Raw genomic sequence first — 12,054 nt, forward strand, 5'->3', positions numbered from 1 at the left:
CCATGCCGGTAGCCTCGCCTCGCCTCCTGTGACACCTGGCTCCTGCTCCAGCAGCCCCGTCGCAGACACGCTTCACTCCCTCCACCGGAGACGCAGAGGCATTTGAGGGGCTCGGTCTGATGTTATCGCATGGTCGCCGTGGCGATAATGCCCTCCTGGCTTGTTGCTCTAAGAGCCCAGAAAACGACGCAGATTGGCTGATAACAGCTCATGAGAACCGTCCAGTCAACGCTTTTCTTGGGTATCTGCCCCCCCCAGACTTTCCATCTTTCCCACACACATATCAAGGTATGTAAATGTTCTTTTGACCTCCAAGATGGAGGCACCAATAGTGTATATACTGAGGAAACAGAGTGTAACACTGCAGGCCGGCCTCACACATGTCTACAGGTGTAGCGGCATGCCTGTCATCATACTTGTTCAGGCAGTCACTGCCCCCACTCCTCACCCCCACCCCCATCCTGTCCCTCGCCTGCCTTTGTGCCAAACAGGTATTTCTGTCAGCATTGCAACCCTGGGCGGTGGCTGCAACCTATCAGCATAGCTCTTTTTGCCTATGTTGTGGTGCAGCTCCAACCAATCGGCGAGGGCTGTCTTTTCCATGCTGTGAGGTGGCTCCAGCCAATCGGCACAGCTGTCTCTTCTCATGCCTTTTGTTCGGCTGCAGCTGACCGCCTCTGGCTTTTATAAGCTTTTAATTGGACCTCCTGTGATGCGTGCACGCCTTGCCCAAACCTCAACCTGCCTCCAAACCTCAGCGCTGCCTTATGTAAAAGCGTAGAGGCTGGAAGTGGCAGGAAAGCAGCCAGAATGAGAGGGCAGGGCTGCATGACGCATGGCATCGAGCAGCTTCCGAGGCGGCTCGCCTGATTGGTTCCTGCTGTTTTAGCTGCATTAAAGCACCCCTGTCCATAAATATGGAGTACCGCCACGCAGGCATGGTCAGCAGAAGCCAAATGCAGCTCAAGGGGGGGGGGGGGGGAGACAGATTTAGATACGGAATGCCTGCAAAGAAATAGCTTCAATGGGTCCTGTGCCCTGCAGGCATCTCTAAGGACAGCTACTGGGCAGGGGGTCAAAGACAGAGGGGGCCTTCAGGTGAGCCTCCTGAGCCACGCTGACATTGCCCTTCTGTAACATAATCCCCAGTGCACCCCTCCTTTACTTACCGTTTGTCTTTAAGATACGGAAGGGTGTGAGTTCGCATGCGCCAGGTGGAGCTATGCGTCTGCGGCCAGGTCCCTGCACATGCGCAGCTAGACGGGCGTCTATGCGTCTGCCCGTCCATCCGTCTGTGACATGTGCAGGTAGGGTGTACTCAAGATTCTGCTGCACCGCAAGCTTCCCCCCATGGGGCCCCCGCTCGTGCTTTCCGAATACCTTTGGGATTAAGCTCCGTGGGGGGTGGGAGGGGGGTGGGAGGTGTAGGCGGTGATTGATGCCTGAAGAGCCGGCATTGTGCTTAGGCAAGTCTCAACGAGAGGGACACCTGGCAGAAATGGCAGAGTGGGGGCAGGACGCGGTCGCAGAAACATGCCAGGGGGCGGCGCTTGTACCCCAGACACAAAGCGGCACCTGAACACAATGGAGAAGTTGGAAAATGACAGAGTGGAGCGATGAGCCAGGCTGGATGCATGGGAAGCCCGAGTCAGACCTGCAGCACAGCGCCAGGTCCCCCCGGTTTGGGGGTGGGGGGTGGGGTGACCTGCCTTAATGTTATTTAACCCACATAGTCATTAAAAATAAGGCACGTCGCTATGCTGGTGCTTCTTTCCACATCATTTCTGTTTGCTAATGAGCTGCAGAGGTTTTCTGGGGTCTCCAGCCGAATCGCTAACCTGCAGCCCCCTGGAGGCCAGATCCGTGGTGACGGCAAGCGCACAAGAGCCACAGAGAAAGGATCCCCACTCCTGCCTTATTCGTGCTCAGGAAGCAGGGCGGGGCCACCTATGGAGGGGTGGTGCAAAGCTAGAGGTTCCACCTACGAGTGCGATTGGCTGGGAGTCCACATGCTGGTTTAGAATGTGCTGGCCGACAGGCAGGCGACAGGCCGACGTTGCCGCTGCTGTGTGAAGCTCGTCCTGGGGCTGTGTGACCGATTTGGGTGTTTTTTCCAGCCTGCCTGCGAGGTGGGTGTGTTTCTCTCTCGAGGGCATGTGTGTGTCTCCATGTATACTAACCCCCCCCCCCCCCCCACTCCCACCCCACCTTCATGATGGACAACAGGACCTCATATGATCCACTGTGGAAACTCTGACTGCTTCTACTCTGCCTTGCCCAGAAAATAAGGAGCCATTTCAACACGTCCTGTTTTTTTTTTCCTTAAATATTTCTTTTCCCCCCATTTCGCCTGTAATGCTGTTTTGCCTCCGACTTACTTTGGGGCACATAATGGCAGTTTTGTTCGGTGTCTCTCTCCAGACGAGTAGGAGGCCAGGACTGAAAGCTCACTGCCAGTGCAGCCAGCCTCTTCAAAAAAAGGAGGTTTAAAACCCCTCCCTCACTGGGACGCTATAACACGTTTTTACATTTTCCCCCCCTCGCTGCAGGCCAGTGATCGCAGAGCGTGTCAGAGAGCCATGGGAGCGATGCCTCGTGCTCGGGTCACAAACACGCAGCAAGGAATCGGTACCGAATCCTCGCTATGAACGAGAAGAATCTAGCATGAAACTGTAAGAAGAGCCGGATTAAAAAATAGGTCCTAGTCAGTTAATAGAATAAAGTGCTAAATTGGAACTGAAAGCTGTGAATTCAGCAGGGCAGCCGAACATATTTAAAGGAGGGATTTTACACAAAAATGCATCCATCTGCTTGTTTTTCCAGAACCGCTTATCCAGAGCAGACCTTGGAGAACTGGGATCATGTCCCCGGGGACATGGGGCACCATGGGGCCACCCAGGGACTGAATTCCAAAAAATAAATTTGAAATTCTCTTTCAGTTTAAGTCAGATCTGTGTTCCAGCTCAGTTTAACATTGACGGATTTTCTACAGTCTTTGACGTAATCTGGGCAGTTTTTCTAACCCTTCGAACAGAGAGCAAAACTTACAGACCCTCTAAGTTCTCAGTATGTTCTGCCATCGCATTTGTTCATGATCTTCAGTGACTCCAAGGCTTCAACATTTTGAAACAATGTTCCTATATCATGGCCTTTACAGTAGGATGGGCGCTAACTCTTCACTTCCTATTCCGATCAGAATTATATCACCTCACTAGGAAGCTAAGACTCTCAAATACACATTTTATGTATCACAATTGGTCTAAATCCTTCCCAAAATAAGCATAAGGAAGTAAACAGGGTTTATGATAGAATTCCCCTGAATTGTTATAGTGTATCTTTGTCTTTACTTCCCAATAACGAACTCACTTTGGTAACATTTTATTTGAACTGTTTAACTGTCAAACCACAGTAATGATAAATGTTCTTATTTCGACACATTTTATTGTGTTGGTTTTGCGTACTTACAGCCACACTTAATTGTTTTGGTTCTACGGTAACAGGTATATTTGAAACAAAGTTGATTAATTGTTAGTGTAACACAAAAGATGAGGTTACTTACACAATGCTGCCATCTCTTTTGGAAGGTCCGCCCAAATCTCCCAAAGAGGCTTCCATTGGCCAGCAGGTCAAAAGGGGAGTGACTTCTGATGGAATTGAAGGCAAAAGGGTAGACAGCAGGTGGGAAGCCAGTCATGTGACCCACCTGCCGTTCCCGGTTGGTTGCCATGGCCACAAAATTCTCCGCAGCAATGCAACAGGAACCTAACGGGCGTTTCAGCACAGGGGAGGCGCAACAATCTGGATGCTAAGAGTCGAGAGGAGTCCCTTCTTTACGTCTCTAACGAAGGGCCAGGATGAGGTTTGAGTGGAGTGGAGGCAAAAGGCAACAGCAACCCTGGGAAAGAAAAAGACGAGAAAGGATGGAGTCGGTTAAAAACCCACTTATGCACATAGACATATAAATTGATTAATTACACTTCATTCAACTCCACTAATAAAGTTAAAACACGTACTACAGCAACTGTGCTTGCTTTGGAACTGAAAATGGAACATGGAAAAGGAAAGAGAGATGGAACGTAAAAGTGAATGGGTAGAAAACAAGAAAGTGGGGGGGGGGGGGGGTTTGAAAGCGTTCCAGCCTGTGCTGTGATTTCAGGCTATGCCATATGATTTAAATCACCAGAACCCCAGAATAAAGAACTCCTCTGTTCCCGCTGCCAGCCTGAGGTGGAGGCCAGCCCCTCTCCCCACCGCCCCAGGCCTGGAGGCCCAGACACGGGTTCGAGAGAGACGGGGAGAGAGAGGATCGTGGGTTGCACGGCTTCCTGCTTCTAACTTAACCACTTCCACACTTTCTGCCTGCAGCGTACGGATCTAATGGCAGAGGAACCGGCACTTTGCGACTGCTGGACATGGACGGCGGTGTTGCCTGGGCCTGGAGGCCCCCAGCCTGCCTGCCGCGTGCCTGGGACATGCAGCCACACATTGACTCACGGTGGATGCATCTCCTGCGCAGTCTCCTGCGCGGTCTCCTCGTGTCTCGCTCTGCCATGCTGCATGCCTGCTGCAGTCTTTACAGGGTTTCTTTGCATTCCCCCCTCCCTTAGGTAATTTTAAGAGCGAGTGATGCCAGACAAGCTGGTTTTGAGGTCCAATAAACAGGGTAACATTCAGCTGGTTAAGGCTCTTGGTTAGGGCTTGGCCCCACTTTGTGTCATTCTAATGGCTGGGAAGCTCCTAGCTGCCAATCCCTTGGTTGCTGGCCAAATCGGTACTTAGGCTTCCTACTTGGCACCAGCTGATTGGCCACTTGAAAAGAGGGCGGACCCCTGAATAGGTACAGCGCGTGGATGTTACCGTACTTCCTGGCAGACGGGGCCAGTAAATATGGGTGCAGAAACCAGGGGTTCAAACAAGAAGCCTTATTTCGTGTGGATGTAACATTGGGGGTGATTCCTCCAGCTGGGGAAAGGAGGCTGGAGGCCCGGCGACACAGGGAATGCTGCGGGGGGGGGGGGGCTGTCACTGGGGGGGGTATTACAAAGAGGAATGGCAGGTACTCTTCCCACAGTCTTCTCTATAGTTAAAACTATAGCTCTGCAATTCTGCCATGTTGGTTTTTGTTATTTATTTGAATCTACTAATAATGTTAATGTTTGGTAGCGGTTCATAGCAGCCACACACTCTCACACACACACACACACCCTCACACACGTCTGTATTCATATATTCTTGGGGACTGTCCATTCATTTCTATGGGAAAAACCCTAATCCCAACAATGACGACCTTAACCCCCACCCAGCCCTAACCTTAACCATCAGTAACCAAACTAAATACAAGACTTTTGGCATTTTTAGTTTTTTGATTGCAGTCACACATTTTTATAAAATTGAATTTCCCCTTGAGGAGCCTGAGAAGATGATCCCCACAAGGTCAAAATAGCAGGTTTTTATCATATTGTGGGGACATTTGGTCCACACAATGTAATATATGCATAACCCACCCGCACACACACCCACACTCACACACACACACACACAAGCCCCTCTGCCTCTCTCTCCACAGAGGCCCTTAATTACAGCCTCTCACTGCTGGCCGCCTCAAGCCGCCTCTAATTTCGAGTCTCATTACCGTAAACTGTTCCACATGTTCCGCCGCTCAGGCTGCCAGGGGTGGCCACGTTTCAGGAACGAGGGAACGAGTGGCACCCGCTGTCTCCGCCACCACTGGCGCTGCCATCCCATCACCCACCCGCCCACCGGGGACTGAGGCCCTTATTTCTGCCCCCCTCCCCCACTCTGGCCACAGGTATGCTTCTCATTATTTTTTTGTTCTCCGTTCTCCCCTCTGTATTTCCCCCCCAATGTTTCTCTGTCTGTTTTCCAGATGTCTGCCCCCTTCCTGCAGAACTGGGTTCCACTGTTCCCAGAACCCGCCGCTCAGGCTCCACCCACCCCCACACCAGGCCTCCTCTGCTGCGTTTTCCGAGTATGACAGTGTGGCTCTATGGTGTTCCTGCTGGCCTCCGTAGTTGGGTCGGACCCTTCGGATCTGCGCTGTGATATGCACAGAGGATTCCAGCCTCTTCCAGGAGGCAGAGAGAAAGGGACAGGCCCAAAAAAAACAGGATACCGGGGTGGGGGGGACAGGACCGCTGGGGTGTGGTCAGACGTCAGTGTGTGTCGTCTATGGTTACTTCAGCAGCCAGGTTTGGTGGCTTCAGTGTAGCTGATGACCTGGTGGCTGATGGGATGGGTGTGATTGGGGTGCAGCTTGGGGTGAAGCTGCCGCACGGACAGGTAATGGCAACATGGAGCCCAGGAAAGCCCAGTCAGGCACTTCATGGGGTGTCTACCAAAGTGCCTGATTTCTACAGGGTTAACTTTCCCCAACCTTGTATGCCTCTCGATAAAGAAGAGGTGAAGCAGCGGAGAATATCTGGAAAATACACACTGCTGTGGATGAAGATGCCAAGCGGAGACTTACTGTAAGACAGCGCAGGAAAAGTCATAGCGGCTTCTCATATCAGGCCCCGGCACAGGAGCTGCGATCGTTAGTCATGCTCCGAGAGGAGGCCCCGGGGCTGCCTGCTCACGCCGCCTCTCAGCCTCCTGACGGTCGGGTCGGGCTGCGCGTGAGGAGATCGCCCCAGTTCCACTGAATAGTACGTGTCAGGATTCACGTGTACAGCGTGGTCAGGTGTGTCGGGGGGAGAGGGTTACTGGCCACCCCTTTGGGTGGGAAGTCACTGCAACGAAGGCAAGGCTCACCAAGTTCCTGGATAATTATGTTTTTTTTTAATTAAAGCCAGATCATCAACTGTATTTCAGAAAGGGAGGGGTTGTGGTGGAGGGTGAGAAGCTCGAGTAGAAAAAAAAAGTTTTATTTCGCCAGTAAAATAAAAAATAATGAGCATGCTGTCAGAGCCCTGTGACCCGTGCCCCCCCCCCCCCCCAAGGAAACACACCTTTGGGCACCAACAAAGGACACTATGTGTCCAGGCGTCAATGCAGCCTTTCTGGTGCCTAATAGTACATTCCCATTTGGGGTACAGAGGTTTTGTTTTGGGGGGGGCTTGTTCTTAGAGTGATCTCATCCCCCATAGCCTGACTCAACCTGCCTCTGGGTGAGCCCCCCCCCCCCCCATTCTAAACCTACCCCCTCCCATCTCACACAGTTGACTGCTGGGCCCATTTTTGGGGGAGGGGTATTGAAAGAAAATGAAACTGTTAAAATAGTGGGACTTTCCACTTTTTTCCAGGGTGGTGTCAAAGATGTTTTTCTTTTTAATGCCCTGCGGAACGGCGCGTACCCACAGCTACCCGAGCATGACCACTATGTGCTCATTCCCACAGGCTGTTAAGAGAGCAGAGACCCCCATAAAGGGGGTATCCTCCCCAATGCGAGTCAACAAGCATTTCACTCCCCCAGCCTCTTTTGGGAAGTTCCAAAAAACATTTCATTAATTTGGCTGTATAAAGCTGAGTAATCGCCTTTCTCTAGGGGGCACATGACTGGTGTCAGAACACGGAGGGCCAAGAAAACAAACACACGCATGTACACGGATATGTATACGCACACGCATGCACACGGATATGTATACGCACACGCATGCACACGGATATGTATACGCACACGCATGCACACGGATATGTATACGCACACGCATGCACACGGATATGTATACGCACACGCATGCACACGGATATGTATACGCACACGCATGCACACGGATATGTATGCGCACACGCATGCACACGGATATGTATACGCACACGCATGCACACGGATATGTATACGCACACGCATGCACACGGATATGTATACGCACACGCATGCACACGGATATGTATACGCACACGCATGCCATTGGCATTTTTAATCAAGGTCAGAAACATGAAAAACCAGGATTACGCGGCGTTTCAGAAGGTTACCGGTCTGGGGGGGGGCACCGTGGTTTCGGGGAGAGACGACGCCATACCCTCCCTGCCCAAAAGTGAACCGGCCAGTGGACCAGAAAGGAGGTGGGAGAGCCGACTCACGACATAACAATGTGCGATGATCACCGCTGAGGACACCCGTGAAAATGGCTCGCTGGCAGATCACTACTGCACTGGAAGCTGTAATCAGAGGGAATCCCACCAGATCCTGCTCCACTCCCCCCCCCCCCAAGTTATTTACCACCTCCCTATTGGCTGTTTGTCAACCCTGCGGCCACCTTGGAAGAGCGCCCCCTTCTGGCGATGCCCGCGGACGTCCCTGTTTTGCCCCAGCGTGCCGCAGACTGTCGGCTTCGAAAAGGAAAAAAAATCCACCTGAGGGGGGGAAAGAGGAACTTTGAAGAAAGAGAGAAAAGAAAAGGAGATTTTTTGAAGTGATTTGAAAACGTCGGGGAGCTCAAACTGCCGGGACATTTAATCAGAAGCAGAAATCTCGGGCTACAGCCAGCTTTTTAGTTTGTGTTTGAGGGCAGATCTTGCTCAGTGGATGTGGTTCGGTGGAAAAATACTCAGCTCAGCACAGCTTTTACATTAAAGGGATTTAATAAAGCACGTCCCTTTAAAAAAATGAAAAAGGGAGGCTTTGCAGCTAAGCAGCACACTCCGCACGAGGTCGCGTGACCTTAACTAAGGTTAACTGCTGTCGCTCAAGGCTACTGGGTTCAGGAGTCACGTGTAATTAACGCGTCAGTGGGCCGGGTCCTTCTTGCATGTTAATCCCTGTGACCCCCCCCCCCCCCCCCATCGGCTTCTGTCTGCCGGGTCTCTGCCTCCCTCAGCCGCCTCCTTTTCGCCTCTCAGCACCACAGTCTCACAGCCGGAGTGATCAGGGGAGTTTAAAAGTCACACGGTCACTTTCGTAGGTCGACGGCTATATTCACCGACACTTATGAAATACTACCTATATTTAATACGAAATGTACTTGTACTTTGGCCATATTTTCTGCTTCAGCCACTTCTGTTAATTTCATATTTACTGCATAAATAGTTATACTGCATGTCTGCTGCGATACTCTGTAGGTACCTTTGCTTTGTGTTATGCTGTTCAATCCCGCTGCCTTATCGATCAGTTGAATTCTTATGTACTGATGTACAAAAGTAAAAAAGAAAAATCTTGAATCTTGAACTTCAAAATGGCAATGATTGTGTTCGTTGGGAAATGTAAAATTACAAATCGCAGAGTTCCAGTCATCAAAATGACAGAACATGACGTACTTGTGAATTAACGTGATTGTTATTCCATGGAAGAAGTCCTTTTATTTGTACTAGAAAAATTTTGTGAAATTAAATTAATTTTAATTACATTTCAATAAAAAATAATACATTCTGATTATGGTGACGCACATCCACTCCCTTGTGAGTAAATGTTTGTGTATTTAAATGACCCATTGGGACTGTGTCTCCTGACTGAGGCTGTGTCAGTCGAACCCGCGACTGACTTCCCAGCCTGAAATGGGTCTTTAATGAAACCCTGCGGCCTGAACACGCTCATCTCAGGAAGCACGGGACAAATAAAACTCCGGACGTGAAAGAGACCTCGACGGCCCCGAAGAGACAGAGACGATCGGCCCAGAGAGGCAGGCGCGGATCGTCTACGCCACGGCAGATACAGCGGATGAAAGGAGGATTAATCACGGCATGAATGTGCGTGGGGAGGCAGGCTGGGGCAACGGGCACGGGCCCGTTGGGGCAGACAGGTGGAGGGAGAGGTGCCGAGAGTGGCGGGGTGCTGACAGACGAGCGGAGTCGCTGGGAGACGGGCGGAGCTCTCTGCCCCCGGGGGTCTCCCTTTGAGTGAGGCGCCCACGGAGGAGGAGACAGTGGAGAGTGAAAAGACTGCAATGCAGCAGGATGCGTCTGTGTGGCACAGGGAAAGGAGGTCTGTTTAAGTGTGTGTGTGTGTGTGTTTGCGGTCAGGCCTTTGCAGACCCATGCTACACACGCACGGCCGTGTAGGTGAGCAAAACCCGAGAAATGCGACTGCGCATTCGTGGGTCAGGACGACGAGGTCATTCAAGCTACGGTGACTCCCAGAAAACACACGCAGGAACACGTACACACGTGCTGCAGGAAGTCTAACAGGCGCTGATGTAGCTGGGATTCATATACCCCGTCTGAAAATTACACTCACAAAACAATCCGAGTGACCAGTTTGAGTTTGACATGGGCCAGGAGTTCCTGTTCTCCCTCATTAAGGAGCCCGTTCCTGCCCCCCTCTGGCTCTGGCCGGCTGTGCGGCTCCCTCCCCATGTTCTGCACTCTCCAGCTCCACCGCCAGAACTTACCGCCGACCCACATTCCACCAGACATTAGAAAAATAAATCTGGAAGAGATCTGTGATCAGGCTGCAGTGGTGTAACTTAACAATCCACAGCCCCCCTGCCCACCCCCTGCCGCTGACCCTTACAGCTCTAATGACATTGTAACTCTGACCCCCTCCTCTTTTAAACCATAATGTGTCAGAATTCTGCAGAAATGGGCCTTCATAAGCTGATCATTATGCACTTTAGAGATGCATGCAAACGATGGTGTGTATATTCCCCTTGCAAGCAGCGTCCAGCCCTGCACACCGGCGTCCTCAGTCCACTCCACAGCATAACGACCCTCACGAGCAGCTCCGCTATAACACCATACAGGGGCTCGCTGTGCACCCGGTGCCCCTAATTAAGGAGCCTGCCACCCCTCCACCGCAGCTGGGTCTGCCTCTGTTCTCCGACTGTGTTTTAGGTTATGGGATTTGAACCAGCAGCCTTCTGATCACAGGCACTACATCCAAATCCACTGAACCACATTGAAGACAAAGATTTACACACAAAAAGGCAACGTACGAACGAGGGCCTTCCCTTGATGTCTCACTCAAATTCTCATTCTCCGGACCTCATGTTGGGTTTAGAGCACCAGTCTACGACCCTTTTCCAGAATACGAAAGAATGTGCTGGGCCTGTGTCAGTGGTGCCACACGATGGTCTGAAATCCCATTTGGTACTTCAGAGAGCCTTGCTCTGTCCTGAGATCACAGCGCACCCATGACCTGACGGAGTCGCACAGCCACCGGAAAGTGCACGTATTCACGGATGCGAGCCACAAATCAGGAGCCGCGAAGCGCACATCCGTGGGCACAGCGACAATCAGGCAGCGAACACACACACACATGCGGAGTCACACACAGCGTCATGCATCGGATCTCAGAAAACAGGCATGAAGGAAACACGGAACCTTCCTATTGCTGGAGGCTCTGCTCTTCCATGGTCGTGTTTAACGTCGTATGTGGGGAGTGTATATTTCTCACAGCATCGCTGCAAACAGCCACCTTTCTGTTTTTGTTCAGGCTCATCAGCCATCATGCTGTAGTAATGCTTCAGGGATTACTGCAGCAGTCAGTCAGCATTCTCCGTGTGGGAACATCTCGATGTGAGATTCCACCAACGCACGCGCAATTTGTTTACGTTACCTTTTATATGTTTCTGCACATTTCCCCACCGCTTTGGCTTCCTGTGTCATGCCAGGGAAGGCATTTGGATCCAGCGTTTAAGATGAGGGTTGAGTCACAATGAAAAATCTGTTTGACTTTTACAGACGGAGATCAACTCCCCCCCCCCTTAGCCATTCCTCTGCTTTTTCCTCTGTTCCTCCCCCCCCCTTCCTATTTAATTTCTGTGATCAATTATAGCTGCACGCGAAAGAATTTTAATATGCTCCTTTTGGTAGCAGAGTGTCCCAGTGCTGAGCTCCGGTCTCCCTCCGTCATGCTCTGACTTGTTCTCTCCCCGCAGACGGTCACACAAGCGCGTGAAACACAAGAAGGGAGTCGACTTTCCCAAAAGTTTTTCCGAAAGGCACACTCACCCGATCAGAAGCCGGAGAGATGGACGGAGGAACGTCCAGGCGGGCAGATGGGGGAGAGCGAGAGAAAGAGGGGATTTGTGTTCTGTTCTTCAGCTGGAGTCTCTTTCACAGCGAAGAGCAAATTCAGCCTGTGGCATTCCGTCACTCTCTCTCTCTCTCTCTCTCTCTCTCCCTCTCTCGCTCTCTCTCCCCGTCTCTCTCCCTCTC

The 12,054-nt window shown here is 51.4% G+C and overlaps 1 protein-coding gene across 1 annotated transcript; it reads left to right on the forward strand.

The window, feature by feature from the left end:
• Positions 1–4,538: 4,538 nt before the first annotated feature.
• LOC125723606 (uncharacterized) lies at positions 4,539–7,116 on the forward strand. The gene is made up of 3 exons (XM_049000348.1): positions 4,539–4,607; positions 5,664–5,809; positions 5,888–7,116. Exons 1-3 carry the CDS (start codon positions 4,558–4,560, stop codon positions 6,061–6,063), a joined length of 372 nt encoding a protein of 123 aa, XP_048856305.1. The 5' UTR covers positions 4,539–4,557; the 3' UTR covers positions 6,064–7,116.
• The last annotated feature ends 4,938 nt before the right edge of the window (positions 7,117–12,054 follow it).

The sequence above is a fragment of the Brienomyrus brachyistius genome, unplaced genomic scaffold, assembly GCF_023856365.1.
Source record: "Brienomyrus brachyistius isolate T26 unplaced genomic scaffold, BBRACH_0.4 scaffold50, whole genome shotgun sequence".
Classification (NCBI taxonomy): domain Eukaryota; kingdom Metazoa; phylum Chordata; class Actinopteri; order Osteoglossiformes; family Mormyridae; genus Brienomyrus; species Brienomyrus brachyistius.

Bases quoted from the DNA above. Each gene is read 5' to 3' on its own strand.
- LOC125723606 (XM_049000348.1), top strand. From the start codon at position 4,558: ATGCCTGCTGCAGTCTTTACAGGGTTTCTTTGCATTCCCCCCTCCCTT. The intron at 4,608-5,663 runs GTAATTTTAAGA...TCCGCCGCTCAG, and splicing joins TGCATTCCCCCCTCCCTTAG to GCTGCCAGGGGTGGCCACGT. The intron at 5,810-5,887 runs GTATGCTTCTCA...TCTGTTTTCCAG, and splicing joins CTCCCCCACTCTGGCCACAG to ATGTCTGCCCCCTTCCTGCA.